Raw genomic sequence first — 20665 nt, 5'->3', positions numbered from 1 at the left:
TTGATTGGAAAATGTATGAAATTTAAAAAGCTCAATTAAGCCAGGTGTGGTGGCGGACGCCTTTAGTCCCAGCACTCGGGAGGCAGAGGCAGGCGGATCTCTGTGAGTTTGAGGCCAGCCTGGTCTCCATAGTGACTTCCAGTCCAGCTGGGGCTGCAGGGAGACCCTGTCTCAAAAAGACAAAAAAATTACTTTAAAATGTTGATATAAATAATGTATATAAAGAAATAGAAGATATAAAGACATAGATTATGATACATACTGATATTGATACAAAAAGTTGCGATGATGCTGTCTTCCAAGTAGTAGACATCATGGACTCAGCAATAAAGCTGGAGAATACTACGTGGCCACTGTCACTCTGCTCCATGTGACACACAGGAAATGTGTGTGTCCTGTGACTGTCCTTATACATGTGCAGAGGTGGAGATTCTCCCTAGTCTGGAAACGTATACTACTGTGTATAATAAGGAAATAGCCTAACCCAACTGGGTCTAGCGGTACAAACCTGTAATCTCAGCATTCAGGAGGCAGAGGCAGGAGGATTGACAGAAGTTATAGGCTACCCTGGTCTATGTGTTGAGTTTCAGTCCAGTCAGGGCTACACAGAAAGATCCAGTTTCAGAAGAAGAAAGGACAACAGGAGAAGAAAAAGAGCCAGACTCTGGGTAAATAAGTCCCACCCATTCTCAGGCAAGCAATCCTAATTAAACTCGGTGGGTCACAAATAAGTGGGGGGCAGGACTTGTTGGGAAGAAGGGGTTTAGCAGGAATGAAAGGGAACTAAGAGGAGAATGGGGATGAGTATGATCAAAATACATTATATAAATGTATGAAATTGTCAGTAACTAAATAAAAAGTTAAAAAGAATAGTTATCCTAAACCTAAATCTAGCCCCATCTCCCCTTCACATGGTTTCTTTATCATAGTACATCACTAGGTAAGAAAAAATTATACTTTTCTGTCCTGAATAATTTTATTTGTTCATCACAAAGATTAAGGGAAAGCCAGTGGAAAGCTTAGGTAGCTGACCAGCACATGAATGGTGACTCCACACTGGAGATACTCATGAATGGCTATTGTGAGTTTAGTTGCTCACTCACAATAAAACAGTGTATCCGGTGATAACACCTGGTCCCTGGGAGTGTGACCCATGTCAAATCTAAAGGAAGAAAAGTATGAAAAATATGCTTTTCACCAGGACCTATGAAAGTAGGAGGTAAAGGAACCAGCATGTGTGTGCATGTGTGTGTGTGTGTGTGTGTGTGTGTGTGTGTGTGTGTGTTGTATGTGGGGGGAGGGAGCTTAGAGGCCAGAGAACATTGGTGACCTCCTCTACCATATCCACCTTATTCCCTTGACAGGATTGTGACCTGAAATCAGATATGGTGATACATACTACACGTTTAAGAGAATGTTATAAGGAAAAACTGCTACATTGTAAACTACTATTAAAAAAAGATAGAATAAAATAAAACAACAGAAGAGGAGGAGGAGGAGGAGGAGGAGAGAGAATGGCCAGAAATAGTGGCACACTTGTAACCCCAGCACTTGGGAGACTGAGGTATGATGATTGTAAGTTTGAGGCCAGAGTAATACACATCCTGGAGCAAGGAAAATGGGTGGTGAGTCAGCCCTAGTCTGGGAACTATTGGAGACTGATTACTACTGGGTGAGGGAGAGTAGGCCTTACCTAGGCTCTCTAGATAGGCTGACTAGATGCCAGTGGATGAATTTGCACCGAAGAACATCTGGGCACAAAAACTTGACTGGACAGGACTTGACATGTATGGTGGAATGCATAGGTCTGGGGAGGAGGGAGTGGGTGGGGGAGGAGGTCTAAATTTGATCAAGAACTGTTATGTGAAAACTCAATTAAAAAATCCTAAAGATACTAAAGGTGCATCTTTGTCAAAGATCAGCTACATGAAGTTATATCTGGGTCCTCTATTCTATTCCATTGATCTACATGTCTGTTTTGTGACAGTTGACAGTACCATACTGTTTTTATTACTATGGCTAGGTAGTATAATTTGAAATCGACTGTGGTGATAACTCCTTGCAGTATTGTTTGTTCAGGATTACTCTGGATAGTCTTGATCTTTTGGGCCTCCATATAAATCTCCAGGTTGTTTTTTCTCTATGTCTATGAAGAATGGTCCTGGTATTTTAATTGGAATTGCATTGCATCTGTAGCTTGCTTTTGGTAGCATGGTCATTTTCACACTATTAATCCTACCAATCCACAAGCTGGGGCAGTCTATCATCTGGTGTCTGCCTCGGTTTCTTACCAGGTGTTTTATTTTTTGTGTGGTTATTTTGAATGGGTCTGTTTCCATGACTTATTTTTCATGGAAAAATAAGTTACTGCCCTATAGGAAGGCTACTGATATTTATGTGTTCATTTTCTATACTGTCACTTTGCTGGAAGTATTTATCAGCTCTAAGAGTCTTGGTGGGGTCTTCAGGTTTTCCATGTATGGAATCATATTATGTGGAATTAGGGACACTCTCACCTCTCTCCTTCCTATTTGTACCCCCTTATCTCCTTGTTGCTCTAGCTACGACTTCATGCACATCTTGAGTCAGAATTAGGGAATGACAGCCTTGTCTAGTTCCTGTAACTATTGGGAATGCTTTGAGTTTCTCTCCATTTAACATGCTGTTGGCTACAGGTTTGTTGTATATAGCCTTTATTATGTTAAGGTAGACTTCATACCTAGTCAAAGGAGTTTGAACAAAAGTACCCCAGATCAGTGAACAACGTTCCTACCTTTTGTATAGAACAGTCCTCTAACAGACAGATGCCATCTTTCTGAGCTCAGCCGCACCTGCTTGTCTAAGATCAATACAGTTGGGCTTCTTGATTGTTCATGTCCTCCGTCTAGTGCCTCACCCCAGCATGGAAGGAGGGGCAGGGAGAACATGAAACCCTCGAGTGAGGGTCCAGCCACACCTCCCAACCTGTGATGAGCCATTTAGCCTTAATTGCACATGACCTGGGGGAAGGGCTAGGGTATACAAGCTGGGAGAAGAGTAGGGAAGAGGCTTTCACCATTTTGTGCTACTATGAGGAAGCCATCCTCCATGCCCCATGCTTTCTAGTGTGGCCTAAGGTTGGGAGCACCCACTCTCCTGTGAGTAAATCCTTACCCATTGCTCTATAAGCTCAGTAACCTCACGGGATTACCAGTGTATTTGGGTGGAATCATACCTGTTTGTTGTTGGAACCAAGGGAGGCAGGGGAAGACATTGTTTACACTCCCCCCAAAGGAATTTCAGCAACACTCCCAGAAGACAGGGGTTATTAAATGAAAATACCAGTGTCGGGCACGAGATACCTCCCTATGAGTTTTTGGTCAAAGATGCCCCAGAGGCACCCAAAGCAATCCAACCTACTGACACTGCTCTTCGCTGCCCACCCTAACTAGAAGGTTAAAAATACGGTTGCTGAAGATGCTGTGCACTTTGGTTGTAGGACACAGAGAAGTCAGTCTTGAACTCATCAGGAAACTCTTCTGGATAGCTTTCACAGTGCTGTAAGCTATGTAGGCTGCTGTGGGAGAAAAGACATCAATGACCTCAACCAGCAGTGGTCCCGGCATGCTACAATAATGATCTTCCAGGTAAGAGATGCTCACTGGTGCAGCAGTGGCAAGACCATGGGAATAACCACCCACTCTCTTGATTAGATTTGAGTCCATTGACACTGATCAGTATTGTAAGCCTGGCCAAAACCCATAGCTAGGGAAGTCATAGGCCCAAGGGAAGAACCTATTGGCATTGCTTTTCTAAATCGTCATTTTGTCAAAATGCCCTCTAAGCATTTATGTTTATACCCATAGACCTGGGGCTGTTCCCAGTCTTGGTCAGAGAAGATTGATTGCAATGGGTCAATGTAGAGAATGCATTAAGGCTCAAAATGTTGAGAATATGTAACTGTGAGTGCTCAGCCATCAACAGGGCTTCTATACCATGCCCCGCCCAAGACTAAGAGAACATCTCAGGAGTGGAAAGAATGGAAGAGTACTGCTAAGTGCTGCCCAGTGGGCACACCATGGCTGTTCCACACATGAACTGCAGAGGATCAAGCCAGTTAAAATTCCTCAGAGAAGCTTCTTTTTACAGCAGACAACAGCACAGAGACTCACAGCTGGCCAAGATGCAGAGACTAAGAGAGTGCAGAACATTCATCCCTAAATGAACACATATATCACACTCCCTCCTCCAGAGGGATCATTCCAGAAGAGGGGTTGGAGATTGTAAGAACCAGAGCCACTGGATGACTACAATGAAGTAGCATTTTCAGGACACAGCAGGGTGGTTGTACATGTGAACTCACAGCAGCTGGGACATATGCACAAGACCTGTGCAGGATCAAGCCAGACGAAATTCTAGCATGGAGCAGGGAGGTGGGCAAGAAGCCATTTGGTAACGACTTTTATTAGTGGACATAATCTGGACTAACAACTTTTAATTGACTCCAGCAAAACCATGCACTCTTGGGTCTGATGACCATGGTGTCTCCTTGGCAACCTCAGTTTGGTACTCCACCCAGAAAGATAACGAATGAATGTGAGAATTTACTTACCAAAGCACTAAAATGAAAGGCTGCACTCCACTTCCACTGAACACAGTGGAGGTTGGAGAGGACACGTGACCTTGGATGAATGTAAATTAGGGATGAAAAGACAAGATGGTCTGTGAGGATTAATGGTGGAGCCAAACTTGAACTTGTACTCCCCACTGAAGCTGCAGAAACCATTTTGAATAAATTATGGGTATGACCTGACCCAGGGACAGAGTGGGAGAAACAAGGTTCCAGGGACAGTTTACAGGCACAGGGTGAGGACACAGATGGCTCCATCTGCACAGGTTGGGGGAACAAGAGAGATCCATCAGCATAGTTCTGGGAGACAGACAGTTCTAATAGATAGATAGGGGAACTAGTGTCCTTCAGGGCCACTCTTAGAAACTTAATTTGAGTCAGTCTACTTGTTCAGGTAATTACGATGTTGGTATAATAATAAACACCACAACATCTACCGCTAGCTGTGGAGCTATTGGAAATTGATAGGAAGAGCCAGTTGTCTTTAAGGATGTGGCTCCTGGTGAGTTGATGATAGCTCAGTGGGTAGCCACACACCCAATGGTATACGGGCGGCACAAATTGGACTCGTGTTAAAAAATGAGGTAACGATGCTGAGCATGTACAGAGGGGGTTTGAACCTTGGAGGAGTTGGGCAAGGAGAGGTGAATGTGATCAAAATGCATTGTATGAAATTCTCAAAGAATTAATAAAAAATAAAAGTAATAGTAACTACCACCACCACCACAAAATAAAATTCCAGCATGGAGGGGCTAGGGACTCCCGAAGTCCCACCCTACCTAAGGAGCTACTGGGCTATTGGCAGTTGATTGCTGCTGAGGGAGGAAAAGTCACTTTTCTTTAAGAGTGAGGTCACTGAGCCAGGTGTGGTGGCACACATCTTTAATCCCAGCACTTGGGAGGCAGAGGCAGGGAGATACTTTGTGAGTTTGAGGCCATCCTGGTCTACAGAGTGAGTTCCAGGAAAGCTGGGGCTACAAGGAGACCATGTCTCAAAAAGACAAGAAAAAAAAAAGCATGGTCACTGGTACAGTCCCTGTGTCCCAGTGGAGTTGGATGGGGGGTGTGAGGGATGGTTATGACCAAGATACATTGCATACATGCAATGGAGTTTTCAAAGAATCAATTAAAAAAAGAATTATTTTAAAAACAAATAATAAGGGGCTGGAGAGATGGCTCAGAGGTTAAGAGCACTGGCTGCTCTCGCAGAAGACCAGGATTCTATCCCCAGCACCCACATGGTGGCTAACAACTATAACTCCAGTTCCAGGGGAATTAGACACCCTGGAACTTCTCCTGACCTTCCATGAGGGCAATGTAAGACACAGGTGCACTTACATACATTCAGGCAATACACTCTTATACATAAAATAAAATAATAAAATATTTTAAAGAACAAATAATAAAGATATTTAAAAAGGAAGAAATATCTCAGATTAAAACTGAAGCATAAACCTAAAGGTATTAGAAAAAGAACAAAGCAAGCCCTACATAATAGAATTGTGTGTGTGTGTGTGTGTGTGTGTGTGTGTGTAGGGTTGTATGTGTGTATATGTATAACATGGGGACACATGTTTATGGGTGTGCACACCCACATATGGAATCCAGAGGACTTTGGGTTCCTGCTCCTTCACTCTGTGCCTTATTTCCTTGAGAGTCTCTTTGAACTTGGAGCTAGGCTAGCAGCCAGAAAGCCCAAACGGCCCCTGTCTCTATCCCAGGCAGCACTGGGGTTACAGGTATATGTGGCCAGGCCAGATTTTCCTAAGTGAGTGCAAGGGGTTCAAACTCAGGCTCATTTGCTTGTACGGCAAGCTCTATCACCCACTGAGCCATGTCCTCAACCCTTCAAATGAATTTTTAATCATATAAATACAATTTCCCTCTAACACCACAAAACCTGCCTAGCATGTTCATAGTTTCCTGTTTTTTGTTTGTTTGTTTTTTTGTTTTTCTGGCAAACTGTGTGCAGTCTATTTCTGTTAAGCCTCTATCTTCTTCTGCCCCTGACTCTCCACAGAGGATTCCTCCAAGAACTGACCCTGGAATAAGGCCAGACTTTGGAGATGGCTCAGCAGCCCCTGACCTGTGGTGTCCACGCTTCCAAACTTATCTCCTCAGGGTTGTCCCTGACCTGGATGGGTCCAGTGTGATGGCACTCACTTGTGCGACACAAGTGCCTGTGGGTAACAATACTGGAGTTGTGCTCATGCAGAGGGAGGTGGCTCAGTGCTGATCATGGGATCCTGGACATCCCGGTGCTTATCTGTAAACAAGGGATTTGGAGCCACAGATTCCTTTCTTTTCCAGGATCCCTGATGTTACTTCCATCACATGGAGAACAACCTCCCAGTATTGACCCCTGATGACCCTAGATCAACTGACCCCTCAGCTTTGCCCTGTGTCCTATGAAATGGGTCCTTCTCATCCAAGAATAATTTTTTTTTACTTGGAAGAGGAAAAGGTTTGTTTGACTTACACAGTTACAGTCCATCTTCGAGGGAAGGAAGCCAGGGAAGGAGCTCAAGCCGAACCTTGGAGGCAGGAACACTGCTTACTGGCTTGCTTCCCCTGGCTTGCTCAGTTTGCTTTCTTTTTTTAACTAAAAAAAAAAACTTTATTGAGAATTTCATACATAAGGTGTTTTGATCAGATCCACGGCCATTCCCTCCCCTCCAACACCTCTCCTTTCTCTTTCTTTCTTTCTTTCTTTCTTTCTTTCTTTCATTCTTTCTTTCTTTCAATGTGGCTTTTTGCTACTGTGACATTCCCCCTCTGAAGAGGTAACCCTAAAATCCTTTAGGGATTAGATAAGAGCTCCCAAATACTTTTGACATTTTTGGCCTTTGGAACATGGTATGTTGCTAAGAGGCCCAAGGCCATTATGACTTTTAACCAAGAAACTAGCTACTTCTCTTTGGAGTCTCTTTTGCCCTAACTGCCTAGCCAGTTCCTACCTCCTATTCTTATCACACCATCCTCTGAAGAGGTTACCCAAGTTGTGGATAGGGAATCAGGATTCAGACCGATCTGGCTTCTTCCATGCTGAACAAGGACACAGGGTGAGGTAATTGCTGTATTCCGTTTTGGTCTTTTTTTTTATTTTTTAATTACACAACTCTTATCTCCAGGGAGAAAAGAAAGTCTTTGACTGGTGAATAGGAGATGTGAAGGAGAAGTAAAGGTATGAGTAGTTAGCATTACAAGTTCTAGACAGTGAACCAGAAAAAAACTCAGAACAGGGCAAATTTCAAATGTTCTTATCAGAGTCCATTGGGATTTCTTGACGACAGCTTCCAAAAGCATCCCTCTATTGGGTTCCTCCTCATTTTTCTTTTGTCTGTCAAGGCTGGACTCGAGAGTGATGGACTCAGGATTTGTTTTCAGGCACTTTGATAGCTATCAGAGTGGCTAGAATCAGTGTCAGTTCCCTCTCAAAGGCTCCTAGATAGGGGGAGAAAACAAATTTATCCATCATTTTAGAACAGTGCCTGGTTGTCTCCCTAAGCTACAGGTGGGCACTACAGTATTGCAGACCAAGATTTGAAGTCTTACATCTGAGCAGCACTTTCTGCTTAGAAACAAAATCATCAATTAGAAATAATCTCTAAATAACATTTTATACGGACTTAAGCCTAATGTCTGGGAAGTATAATCCCTTGAACTCTTAAAGAAATATACACTGTACAGCAGACTCTTCTGTGTGAAATAACTATCATCATCATGACTTCAGCTGTGCCTGATCGCTAAACATCATCACAGGTGGGCTTGTTGATGGTTGTGATCCTTCATTAAAGTGGGGGCAAGCAGGGTCAGAGGAATCTCACCGGAGTATCCAGCCACTCTTCCTAGCCAACTGTATTTAATTTGGCCCTAATCACACATGGTCTTCTGGATTTTGGGAGGACTAACATACATAATCTGGGGAAGGCTAGGAAGAGAAGGCTTGACCCATGCTGGGTAAAGGCTTTCCAGTGTGGATACCCTCAGGTCAGTCATACACCTCAGCAACCCCTCATCAGCTCTGTAAGTAAGCTCAGTAAGTTCATTGGTTCCCTGGGAAAACTTTAATCAAACATTTGTTTGACACTAGAAACTTAAAAGGGGATAAGCATTGCTTAGTATCCCCAGGAAAAGAATTCTCACCACAGAGGGAAAATTTATTTGCTAATGTTATTATGTCTCATAACTATTTAAAAAAGAAAATGATGATGTAAAAGATATTAAAAGGATATGGGAATGGAGATATTTTCCAAAATAAGCAGAGAAAAAATGAGAAAGCCTAAGCAAGTGATGAAGGTCTGTGTAGGTTTGCTATGACATATAAAGGATGCAACAAGAATAATACACACATAATCTTAAAATTTCTAAGGTCTTTGGGCTCCCTGATGAACTGCAATCTCAGAGCTGTAAGCTAAATAAACCTTTTCCTCTCCAAGTTGGTAGTGGTCAGAGTGTTTTGTCGCAGCAATGAACAACAAACCAGAACAGTTTGTTATGATATATAAAGGATGAAACAAAAATAATATACACATAATCTTAAAATGTCTATGGTCAGAGTTTAGTCAACTAGTTTAAGGAACAAAATACATATCTAGTCAAGGTTTATCTGAGAATATTTGGTTTTTTACCCAAGCTTTATCTACATAGCACATGATAATTAAAAGTACCAGACTGGTGGAACTAACCTTATTGGATGTTTAACAGCCATACTTTGAGGCCTATACTTATCTGGTGAGAGAGACTTAAAGGACCAGTTTTACTCCTTGCCCTCCAAGGTCAACTAAGTTCCAGGGGACTATGAGCACCTCTCATAATATTCTATTACTGTGGTGAGTCACCTGTCCTCCTGTTCAGGGAGGCCATGGAGACCCCACCAGATGGACTTGAACAAGTGTCCAGTCTACAAAGAGGAGGGTCAGCACAGAGGAATCATTTCCTCCATGCTTCCAAGTGAAGCCAGCCATAGTCGAGCAGGACCTTTGACTTATCTTCACATAGATGGAACTTGTAAAAGAAAGGACCCAGGGTCTCCTCCCAAGCCCATGTGACCCCTGAGGAACAGATCCTCCAACCACCTGAAGAGTAAAAATAAATTGATTTCTTTGGGCCAACTACATGGTCTTAAACACCCAAAAGGAAAGTATAACCAAAGATTAAAGTAATCAGGGATCTCTCTTTTTTTTTTACATTTTTTGGTCTTTTTTTATTGAGCTTTTAAAATTTCATTCATTTCCCACTCACACCCAGACCCCCTCCCCCATCCATGCCTCCTCCATCCCCCCACCCAACCCTATGCACTCTGCCATACATGCTGAGTCCTATTCATTCAGGTGTTTATACTCAAGTGCCCTTCAGTGTAAATGTGTCCACGGAATTCTAGTCAGCCTATCCAGTGGTCATATGTAAGTTATACTCTCCCTCACCCAGCAGCAATCAGTAGTTCTTGATCTAGTGCTGGCCCACTGCCTATTTCTCACCTCCCCTTTGGGCTCTTGTTTAATTGATGCATTTGATGCCACCACTGCCGCAGGCTCACATGAGCAAGCCTCCAGTGGCCTGGAAGCCTCCACCCCCTTATGCTCATGAGCCAGCTCTGGCTCTTACAATCTTTCTTCCTCCTCTTCCACAATGGTCCCTGAGACATGGGTAAGTGAGGTTCCATATAGGAGTCCCATCCTATACTCTACAGTCTCTTATTCTCAAAAACTTGGCTGGTTGTGGCCTTCTTTGTGCATCACACTCTGATGTACATGGAAGCCTCACTGGTAAGAATTGAGGGATGAGGATCTTTTGTTTCTCTTTCCTGCTCACAATCAAAATGATCATCAGATTTTGCACGTATTATAATGGACCATCTCTAAATGGTCCGAGCAGATAGGGACACATTTTAGTGGGTGCCTACATTTTGCAACATCATCAACCTCTCATGTCCCAAACCCAAGTGTTCAAGCTGGAAGGAGCTGGGAGTGACTTGCAAACATTAAAGAGAAATCAGCCCTAATCTCAGCAAGAATTCTACACCAGCAAACAGCCACACCCAGGAGGCAAGAAGAGCTCTGAAGGAGAGACTGAGGCATGCGATGTTGCTAAGAAAAGAAAGGGAGTTCCATACCAGGAACCATTCAGCAAAGGAAACCCACACCCAGTGCCGTGAGAGCATGTTTTGTTCCCTATTTCCCTATGTCTCTTCTGCACTCATCCCTAGCAGACAAGCCCCACATGAGCCGTGCAGTCAGGTACTCAGTGTGCCTCTGCTGTTCTGTCCTCGAAGCATCAACCTGGATCTTTCCTGAAGCATTCCCAGGACTGGGGACATGACTGGTCATGGTAAGGACCTCACAGTGCTGGCAGATGGATGGACTGAAAGAGTGAAGGGAATCCATCCCATGGGAAGGTTCTGAGGTGGAAAAACCAGCCCTCAACCACCCTCAACCAGAAGGGGTCAATAAGGCAGTCAGCAGGTCCACTGGTTGCTGCCTCGGGGCAGTCAGTGTGTTGAGGACAGAGCAGGTAGATGTGCGTGGGGTGGAGGAAGATACCATTTCTCTGAGAAGTGATTACAGAGAGTCTGGAGCCTGTCCAAGTGAAATCACTGGGGAAATGAGGTCCAAATATTCTCATTTCCTGTTTTTGTGAGGATGCTGACATGACCGCCTCTGAATGTCAAGACACCCTTGGTTGCCTGTCTCTGTGGCCTCGCACTGTGGTCCTGTCCATAAGCAGTTGGAGCTACCATGATCTTCTGTACCACAGCCCTGTTCTGTCTGGGTGAGCTATGAAAAGGGGGGTGGGAGAGACCTGGTCTTGGGGATACCCTGCCCCACAGTCCACTACTGGCCTTCAGAAAACCCTGGGGGTGCTCAGGAGGTTCTAGGGGAGGGGAGGACCTGCTCAGGCTTCAAGGGAAAACCTCTCACAAGGAACTCTCTTTCCAGGACTAAATCTGGGCCTCAGGACCCCTGTGCTGGCAGGTAAGCATTCCCTGCTCCCTGCTACCCCAGGTCAGTACACCTCACTGGGAATCCCATGAACAGTGAGGATGGCGAACAGTAGGGGTTGTCTGATCCTGGAGATAGCAGGAGAAGCCTTGGATTAAGCACTGGAATCCAAAGGGGGATGTTCTGGGGCTGAGCCTCTGATTTATTTTGGAGGGACCCTCCCCAAAGCTACCCTCAAGTCTCAGCCAGGCTCTGTGGTCATGATCCAGTGGCCTCAGGTGTTCAGGAGTACTGTTTCTATACAGAGGGAAGCTCAGATTTCTGGTGAAAACAGACTCCTCTGGAGCCAGGGAATAAGGCTGAGCTCATCCTCCATCCATTGAACAGCACCATGGGTGATGATAAGCTGTTATTATGAACCCCCTTCTGGATTGTCAGAGCACAGGGACCCTCTTGGAGCTGGTGATATCAAATAAGATCATATCTAGGATCCTCAGCCCCTGGCTCTGCCCTTAGAAAAAAGGATCTGCTTTGTGGGGTGTGCCCCTCACAGCCCATCACTGAGGGACAGTATGTAAGCTGTGAGTCCATTTAACACACTCTCCCCTTCTCTCCTAGGAGACCCCTACAGCAAACCCAGACTGTCAGCCCTGCCCAGCTCTGTGGTGAATTCAGGAGAGAATGTGACCTTTCAATGTATCTCGTGGCAGAGATACGACGGGTTCATTCTGTCCAGTGAAGGAGAACAGACGTCCTCCAGGATGCTGGACTCGCAATATATTTTCACTGGGCATTTGCAAGCCATGTTTACTGTGGGCCCCATGACCCCCAGCAACAGAGGGATATTCAGATGTTATGGCTACTACAAAAGAAACCCACAGAAGTGGTCAGAACCCAGCAACTCCTTGGAGATACACATATCAGGTGAGAAAGCTCCATCCTTGACTGATTCCTTGGTGACTCCACAAGCTCTGCTTCCAGCGGACTGGGAAGCCAAGTGCAGGCTCTGGCTCCTAAGCCAGAGTCCCAGTGAGTGAGAGGGCTTGATGGGAGATAGCAGGGGTTTGGCAGTAACCGGTTCAAACCCAAACTCACGTTCCCTCCAGGATTATACGGGAATCCTTTCCTTCTGTGGGAACCTGGCCCTCCTGGGTTCCTTTGACATTGTCTATGATAGAATTGGTCTGTTCCATGAAACAGGATGTGACTCCCTTGACTGGCAGCCCCACTCTCAGTCTTAGGTTGAGTTTCCCTTGGCCTTTTAGCTGCTTCCTTATAAATCAGTAGAGAAGTTTAGATTCACACAGCCTCTCCACTGAGTTGCTGGTGTATAGTGACCACATGATCTTATTATTATTATTATTACCACTACTATTGTTATTACTATTATCATTATTGTTAAGGTTTTATTTTTTAATTATTTATTATTTTATGTGTATGAGTGTACTGCCTGCATGTATGTAAGTGCACCCATGTTGTGCAATGTGCATGGAGGTCAGAGAGGGCATCAAATCCCCTGGAACTGGAGTTACAGATGATTGTCAGCCGCCATGTGGGTGCTGGGATTTGAACCTGGCCTGGTCCTCTGCAAGAACAGCCAGTGCTCTTAACCACTGAGCCATCCCTCCAGTCCCAAGGTTTTATATTTATTATGCTTATTATTCATTTAATTCTTCTTCAAAACTGTTAACGACAAAATTATCTTAAAATTTCCTTTTTGTATATTTTCATTGAATTTTCGTGCATGTCATATAAAATCTTTCAATCATCTTTATACCCTGTCTGCCCCCCCCCCATATCCCCCCTCTGGATTTCACACATTCAGTCATATATGTTAAGGCTTATTGAGTCAAGTTTGTGTCCCCAGATGTTCCTCAGTACAAGTTCATCCACTAGTGTCTAGTCAGCCCATCTAGAATCACTCCCTTAAGAAATCAACCAGCAGTAATCAGCTGCCAAGTTTCTTGCTACCTTGGGAACTGTTGTCCATTTCCCCAGTTCTATGCTGGGTTTTTGTGTGATTAAGTTTGCGTGGGTCTTGTGCATGATGACACCATTACTGTAAGATCATATGAGCAAGTTCCGGAGGCCTGGAAGACTCAGTTTCCTTATGGCCATGCACCAACCCTGGCTCTTACAATCTTTCCACCCCCTCCTCTACAGTGGTGGCTGAGCCCTGGGTGAGTGAGGTTTAATATAGGAGTCCTGTCCTGGGACACACACTCTGTGATCTCTTATTCTCTAAAACTTGGCCAGTCATAGCCTTCTATATGCACTGTACTCTGTTGCATGAGGAAGCTTTGCTGGTGAGGGTTGAGAAACGCATTAGTAAGTCACACCCCATGATAATCTTGATCAGATGTAAGGAGCCCACCAGGTCCAGGCAGGAGCACAGATCCTTCACAAGTGCTGAGAGAGCCAAGGAGGTGACAGCGATGATAAGGGATGGAGAGCTCAGGGAGGAAGCAAGACAGAAACAGGGTAAGGAATGAACGGAAAGGGCTAGAGAAAATGGATGGACAGAGGCAAAGCCCTCAGAGGACTCAGCTCAGAGCAGGGGCAGGCCCTCCCTCTTCTCACATCCTTCTCTCCAGATCAGCTCCCTGTCAACCCTTCTCAGTGCAACCCTCGGAGTAGCAAGGGACCCTGGTGCGGTAATCTAATCATCAAGCCTGGTGGACAGTTTCCCGTTATATAAAAAGGGGGCAGTCAACACTCCCCTGTGCCTAGGATCTAACATGGTGGCTATGCTGTACTAGACAAAATTCTCTATGAGTTCTGTGATCCCTGGACCTGCAGGTGCTCAAGGCTCTTCCCCATCCCTATCAGTAACCCAGGGTCCCCTGTGGTGCTCATGGACTCAGGTGAGGGGCCACTGACCTGTCCTCCCTGAGCTCAAAGGCTCATTCATTGCCCTTTCCCCAGGAGAACTCTTGGTGTGGAGAGAAAGGAGGGGATTCAGGGAGGGTCAGCCAGAGCGGGATTCACCCTTCATGGAGATCAGTATCAAGGACTACCCACCAGACCCTCTTTGTTACAGAAGCACGGAGATTACTTCTCAGCACGGCTGTGTGCACCTACTTCTTTCTACTCTGTTTTCTGGAACCTCCCAGACAATACTTTCTTGTACATATTTTGGTTTAAGATTTCGTGCCTTTAATCCCAGCACTCAGGAGGCAGGGGCAGGTGGACCTCTGTGAGATGGAGGCCAGCCTGGTCTACATAGTGAGTTCCAGGGCATCTGTGACCACAGGGAGACCCTGTATCAAAAAGATGAGAGAGAAAGAGGGGAGGGGGAGAGAGAGAGAGAAAAAAAAATCTACCACCAACTTTAGAAGACCAGATGAGAAAAAATTTGTCTTAATATCAAATTGTGAAAAATTTTGTCTTAACATCAAGTCTTTTCATTCAAGACATTTTGAAAGGATAGTTAATAGTATATCTGAGAGTATTTTAATTTTTAAAAATTATATACATATGGGCTGGAGAGATGGCTCAGAGGTTAAGAGCACTGACTGCTCTTGCAGAGGACCCAGGTTTGATTCCCAGCACCCACATGGTGGCTACGAATGGTCCTTAACTCCAGTTCCAGGGGAATCCAAAACCCTCTTCTGACCAAATAATAAATAAAAATATATTTTAAAAAATTATATACATACAAGGGAACATGAATGAATTAGCCAACTATTTTAATGATTTATAGTTAGGGTCTTTGAATGTGCTTTTTTTTAAGATATGGTATTTATTTTATTTCTTGGGCTGAGTTGTAATTTATAGTAGTGACCCCCAGGGAAGAGATGCAGATTTAGAAAGTCATTTTAGTAGGAAAAATTAACCTCAACTGAGCTATGAACACATTGTAAAACAGTCTGAAAAGATACCACATTTTAAAAATTACTTGAAGAAGCAAAAGTAAATTGTATTTCCTGTGGTGAGGGGCACACGGAAGAAGTGTGACAGATAAACGTTTCTTCATTTAAGCAGGAAACAGTGGGCTTTGTGTTTTGTCTTTACCATAAGAAATTACATAGGTGCTAATTAGGTGGGTTTTATTTTTCTTTTTGTATTATCAAATATGGCCTGAAAATACTTTAAGAAGAATTCTTAATAAGATTGTTAATAGAGATTAGCAAAATGTCTGTTTTTAAAGTAGGAGCAATTGAAAATTACAGGAATCCCATTTTAAGTGGGTTTAGATGTTCCTTCAAATAATTTTCACCTTAATGTTTTTTAAATCAAATTTTAAAAATATTTTATTATTTTTATTTTATGTGTCTGAGCGTATTGCCTGCATGTATGTGAGTGCACTCGTATCGTGCAGTGCCACGGAGGTCAGAAGAGTGTGTCGCATTCTCTGGAGCTGGAGTAAGGACAGTTCATAGCCGCCATGTGGGTGCTGGGAATTGAACCCGGGTCCTCTGCAAGAGCAGTCAGTGCTCTTAACCACTGAGCCATCTCTCCTGCACCCTTAATATTTTTTTTAACTTTGAGTGTTTTATATATTCTAAGTAATAAAGTATACAAGGAAAGCTTTTAATTTTTTATTAATTTATTTCATATTTAGATAGGGTAACCTCCCCTTCAAGTACTTTTTAGCCAGTGATTTTTGATTTACTGATAAAAGTCACATCAATCACATTAAGGTAGACGTTGCACTTCTTTAGAAAGTTTTAAACAATTTTATTTATTCATTTTATTGAGTTTTGGGGCATTTCATATAATACATCTTAATCAAATTTAGACCCCCTCTCCCCTCCCTGCCCCCTACAACCCTCCCACCAGATTTCAGGTAGTCTGTCATATATGTTAAGTCCTATACAGTCAAGCATTTCTATCCAGGTGTCCCTCAGTGCAAGTTCATCCACCAAAGTCTAGTCAGCCTATCTAGAGTCACTCCCTTGAAGAAGATGGACTCTCCCTCACACTTTGCCAGTAGTTCCTTGGCTATGGCTGGGGCCTGCTGTCCATTTCCCCCACTCCATGCTGTGATTGAGTAGGCGTGGGTCTTTAAAAAATACATTAATTAAAGTTTATTATGATCAGCAGCTGGTTAAGGGAAATGCAGGTAGATGAAAAATTAAAGTGTTTTCATCACAAACTAAAAAACAATTTTATTGAATTTTTGCGATTTTTATACAATATAATTTAATGGTATTTAGATCCCCTCCCCTATCTGCACCTCTCCTCAGTTACTCACATGAATTCACAGCAATGGTGGCGATATGCACAAGTCCTACGTAAGCTCAAACCAGACAAACTCCCAGCATAGACACAGGGGAGTGGACAAAAAAAATCCCAACCTAACCTAAGGAACATTTGGCAACTGACGGCTGCTGGGAGGGAAAGAGACAATCTCTTTCAGGGATGGGACTCTTGGTAGGCTGACAAGGCTCCAGTGGATGGAAGGACATTTGGGGATGCAGATCAGATTCTTTAAAAAACAGTTATTGGCATATATTCACTGTAGAAAGTGAGGAGTTTCGTAGATACTTTCATGCACATATATTGCGTGGTTTTACCAGTCACACCATCGTCCTTCCTCTTTCTCGCTTCCTCTTTCACTAGTACCATGCGAGCCTTCGGGCCTGCTTCAGGTTTCATATCCATATCCACAGATGCACACACACATTTATGTTCATGTATGTGTATATATGCACATGTATATGATTTTGTGTATCTACATATAACATCCACAATGGAAAGCATATTTTATGGCATTTATCTTTCTGAGTCTGATTTATTTGGCTTAAAAATTGTTTTCATTTCCCTGAAAACAATTTTTCCTTCACACAAATTGTTCTTGCTTCAAATATGTGTATCTGTAATTACATATGTAACATATAAACATATATATCTTTAACTGTAACATAATATGTTTGCATGCATTTATAATGACAAAAATCCCATCCACATCAATATTTCCAACTAGTATGTTTTTACATGTGTATTATTTACCATTTGGTGTAGATATACATTACCACTCATTAGAACACGTGTGTTGTGAGTGTATCTCCATCTCTTTGTGAGTTTTCTGTGTGATGGTTGGTTAATGAGATGCTCAACAGATGATGAGACACCAACATGGGAACTGGCTGTAGGGACGTCAGCGATTTGTACCCCTGATGTTCAGGAGTCCCTGAGAAGGAGGCTCTGCCCCAAGATCTTGGCTTTCAGTTGCTGAATTAGCGGAAACCCATCCCCTGGGGAATTATCTTACACTATCTTGCACCTCAGACTGAGCAGAGGGCACAGGAGGGCTCCACTGGTTTTGAAATGGGAGACCATTTTTCTCCTCCTGACCTCTCAGGAGTCAGATACACCTTCTTCTAGAGTGGTTCAAGTGTAAGTTCTGGATTCACAGAGAGCAGTAGAGCTGAGGGATCCAGTAAGAAATTCGAGGGGAGCCTGTTCCAGCACGGGAAGTGTTTTCCAGGCTCTTTATAAAGTTATGTAAGGAGACTCACGTGCACTTATGAGAAAGAGGAGATAAAGGAAATAGCGTAAGTCTCAGGAGAAAGGCTCGGGTCTCTCAAATACTTCATGCATCTTACTCCTTTCCATGTTTCTCAGGAGCATCTGAGACCATCAACCCATCAGAATCCAAGACAGGTGAGTAAGGAGAATTCTTAAAGGACTTGATGCAGAAAATCAAGTCTTATCCAGGGGAGGCAAATGCTGTGGGCAGATGACCACTCATCTCGGAGTGACTTTGATTTGCCCTGACCCCTTTGTCCACGATCCCCAGCTGCACAGCCCCAGGATCACACAGTGGAGAATCTTATCCGGATTGCTATGGCTGGCTTGGTTCTCCTGGTCTTTGGGAGTCTCCTGTTTAAGACTTGGTACAGTCAGAGAAGGACCTGACATGTATCTGAGTCTGAGGGATGAACAGAAGCAACCACAGCACACCTTTCTTGGTGGCGGAGTCTGGGAAATAAACCTGAGGAATCAAGATTGTAAGAAAATCTGGGGTTTATGTTGAAAACTGTTTTCAGAGAATGTCCAGGGAGCAAGTGTATTTTAGATGCAGGGAAAGATCTGGGTGTTGGTTTGGAGAGTTCTTTCTTACCAAACTAAGGCTCCTTCCCTCCACCTTGCTGTGGACTTTTGCTGACTGGCCTCCTCTTATTAGTCTATGTCCTAAGGGAACATCTTGTCTTAAAAGCCTTGTTGGATTTTCACTTCTGTGTGTTTTCTGATTTCCCACACTTTAATGTAACACACTGGTGTTTGAATAAACTCTCTCACAGGGCACTGTTGACATGGCTTTGAAAATCTCATTTTCCTAAAACAAAGTCCTGATATGTGGCATTTGATGATTATTGTTTATTATCTCTTCTCAGCCAACTTCACGACATCAATGTAACACCATGTGTGAAGTTTGGAAGTGATACATGATGCTGATGTATTTTCAATGTCAAATTCCACTGTCCATGGCTGGTATATGCAAAAGCAATTGACATGTGAATTGATCAGCCTGGAATCATTTTGCTGAAGCCACTGATTAATTCTATGAAGTTACTTTTGTAAACTAATTTAGAATTTCTGCATGGACCATCACAGGACCTGCAAACAATGCCAAGTGCAGTTCTTCCTTTCCTTTTTGATTTACTTCGCTGATCTTATTATTAGCTGTGACTTGGCGTACGAGACAAAAATGTATGGAAAGAGTACACGTCACTGTCTTTGCTTCTTCCTGATTTAATCCGAAATCTCTGGTTTCTCACCTTCAAAACTGGGGTTAATTTTAGGTTTCTTTGTGTATGATCTTGTTCAGATGGAAGAAGTTCTCTATTCTTAATTGACTCTGAGTGTTCATGGGGAATGGGTACTGGGCATTGACAAATGCCATCTCCGCATCTACACCTGTGCTTCGTCGTGTGCATTCCCACTTCCGCCTTGTTCTAATGGATGATAGTAATTGATCATTGAATGTTAAAACGGGTTTACATAACCAAGTAAAGTACGCTCGTTTGTGATGTACAAATCCTTTTCCACACCATTGGATTAAATTTGCATGACTGAAAATAGGCTACGTTCTGATAAAGATTTAGGAGATGATTTTCATTGTGCAAACGTCACAGAATATACTTAACACAAAGTCACGTGAATACAACTACATAGGTAATTTGATCTTATGGCATCACCATCAGTTGTGTGGTCTGTCATGTTCCAGAATTGTGTTATGTGGTGCATGCTTGATTTTTTTCCCTTTTTATTTATTTTTATTTTATGTGTATGAGTGTATTGCCTGCATGTGTGTGAGTGCACTGTGTCATACAGTGCTCAAGGAGGTCAGAAGAGGGCGTTGGATCCCCTGAAACTGGAGTTATGGATGGTTGTGAGCCACCATGGGGGTGCTGGGAACTGAACTCAGCTCTGCAGGAGCAGCCAGTGCTCTTAACCACTGAGCCATCTCTCCCCCCCCCCCCCCACTGTGTCACTTTTCGGCCCTGAGTGTCCAGCTGCCTGAGTGAACTGCTCTGCCGCTTTCTTCCTCTAGCATTTGACCAAGCTTTCCTAAAAAGGAGAGGCCTGTGTGTACCTTCCATGTACTCTTCCAGTCCCCATAGAAAGCTGTTCCTGGTCCTGTCATGATTTTATCAGAGTTGGGAAGGCTCACACTTTGATCTCACTGGAAGCTTTGGAAGAGAAGACATGTCCTGGTCCAGGGCCTTGGACTCTGACAGGGTATGCAGACCATGGTCCCCGGAAAGAGAAGAAGTGGGACTGAGATCCCACACGGGGCCCACCCATCCCAGAGGTTCTGGTCTTTCTCACTGTAGTCTGAGCACGTGACCCCAAGAAACCCAGCACTTTGGGGAAGAAGGAGGGCTGCTGGGGGAAGGGCCAGCAGAACTTACTGGTCCCGTCTCAGGGAGGAAGCAGGGTCTTCCTAACTTCACCCATTCCTGACACTTAGTACTTCAGAAGCTGCAGTCTGAAGCTGTGAGAAAAGGGGGTGGTACCCAAAGTGAACCAAGAGTCAAAGGGCTGGGTGAGCAAAACAGAGATAACCAACCCATGGGAAGTCCCAGGCGCTCCCCTTATACCCGCCAGTCCACTCTATGCTGGGAACAGAGAAGGGGAAGTTACCTTGGCAAAAGTCCCAGCC

General features: G+C 43.8%; 1 protein-coding gene across 1 annotated transcript in view; it reads left to right on the top strand.

Annotated features, from left to right (window-relative positions):
- Positions 1-18811, top strand: part of LOC108490562 (leukocyte immunoglobulin-like receptor subfamily A member 5) — a 34511-nt gene extending 15700 nt beyond the window's left edge. Inside the window, 5 exon segments of the mRNA XM_017796790.2 lie at positions 11331-11380; positions 11548-11583; positions 12169-12474; positions 18121-18159; positions 18296-18811. Coding sequence (XP_017652279.2) covers positions 11331-11380; positions 11548-11583; positions 12169-12474; positions 18121-18159; positions 18296-18414 — 550 coding nt within the window. The 3' untranslated portion in view covers positions 18415-18811.
- Positions 18812-20665: the final 1854 nt, after the last annotated feature.

Source organism: Nannospalax galili, unplaced genomic scaffold, assembly GCF_000622305.1.
Source record: "Nannospalax galili isolate Female #2095 unplaced genomic scaffold, S.galili_v1.0 scaffold632, whole genome shotgun sequence".
NCBI lineage: Eukaryota > Metazoa > Chordata > Mammalia > Rodentia > Spalacidae > Nannospalax > Nannospalax galili.
Note: the sequence above shows the minus strand (reverse complement) of the source record. Positions and strands in the feature narration are given on the sequence as shown.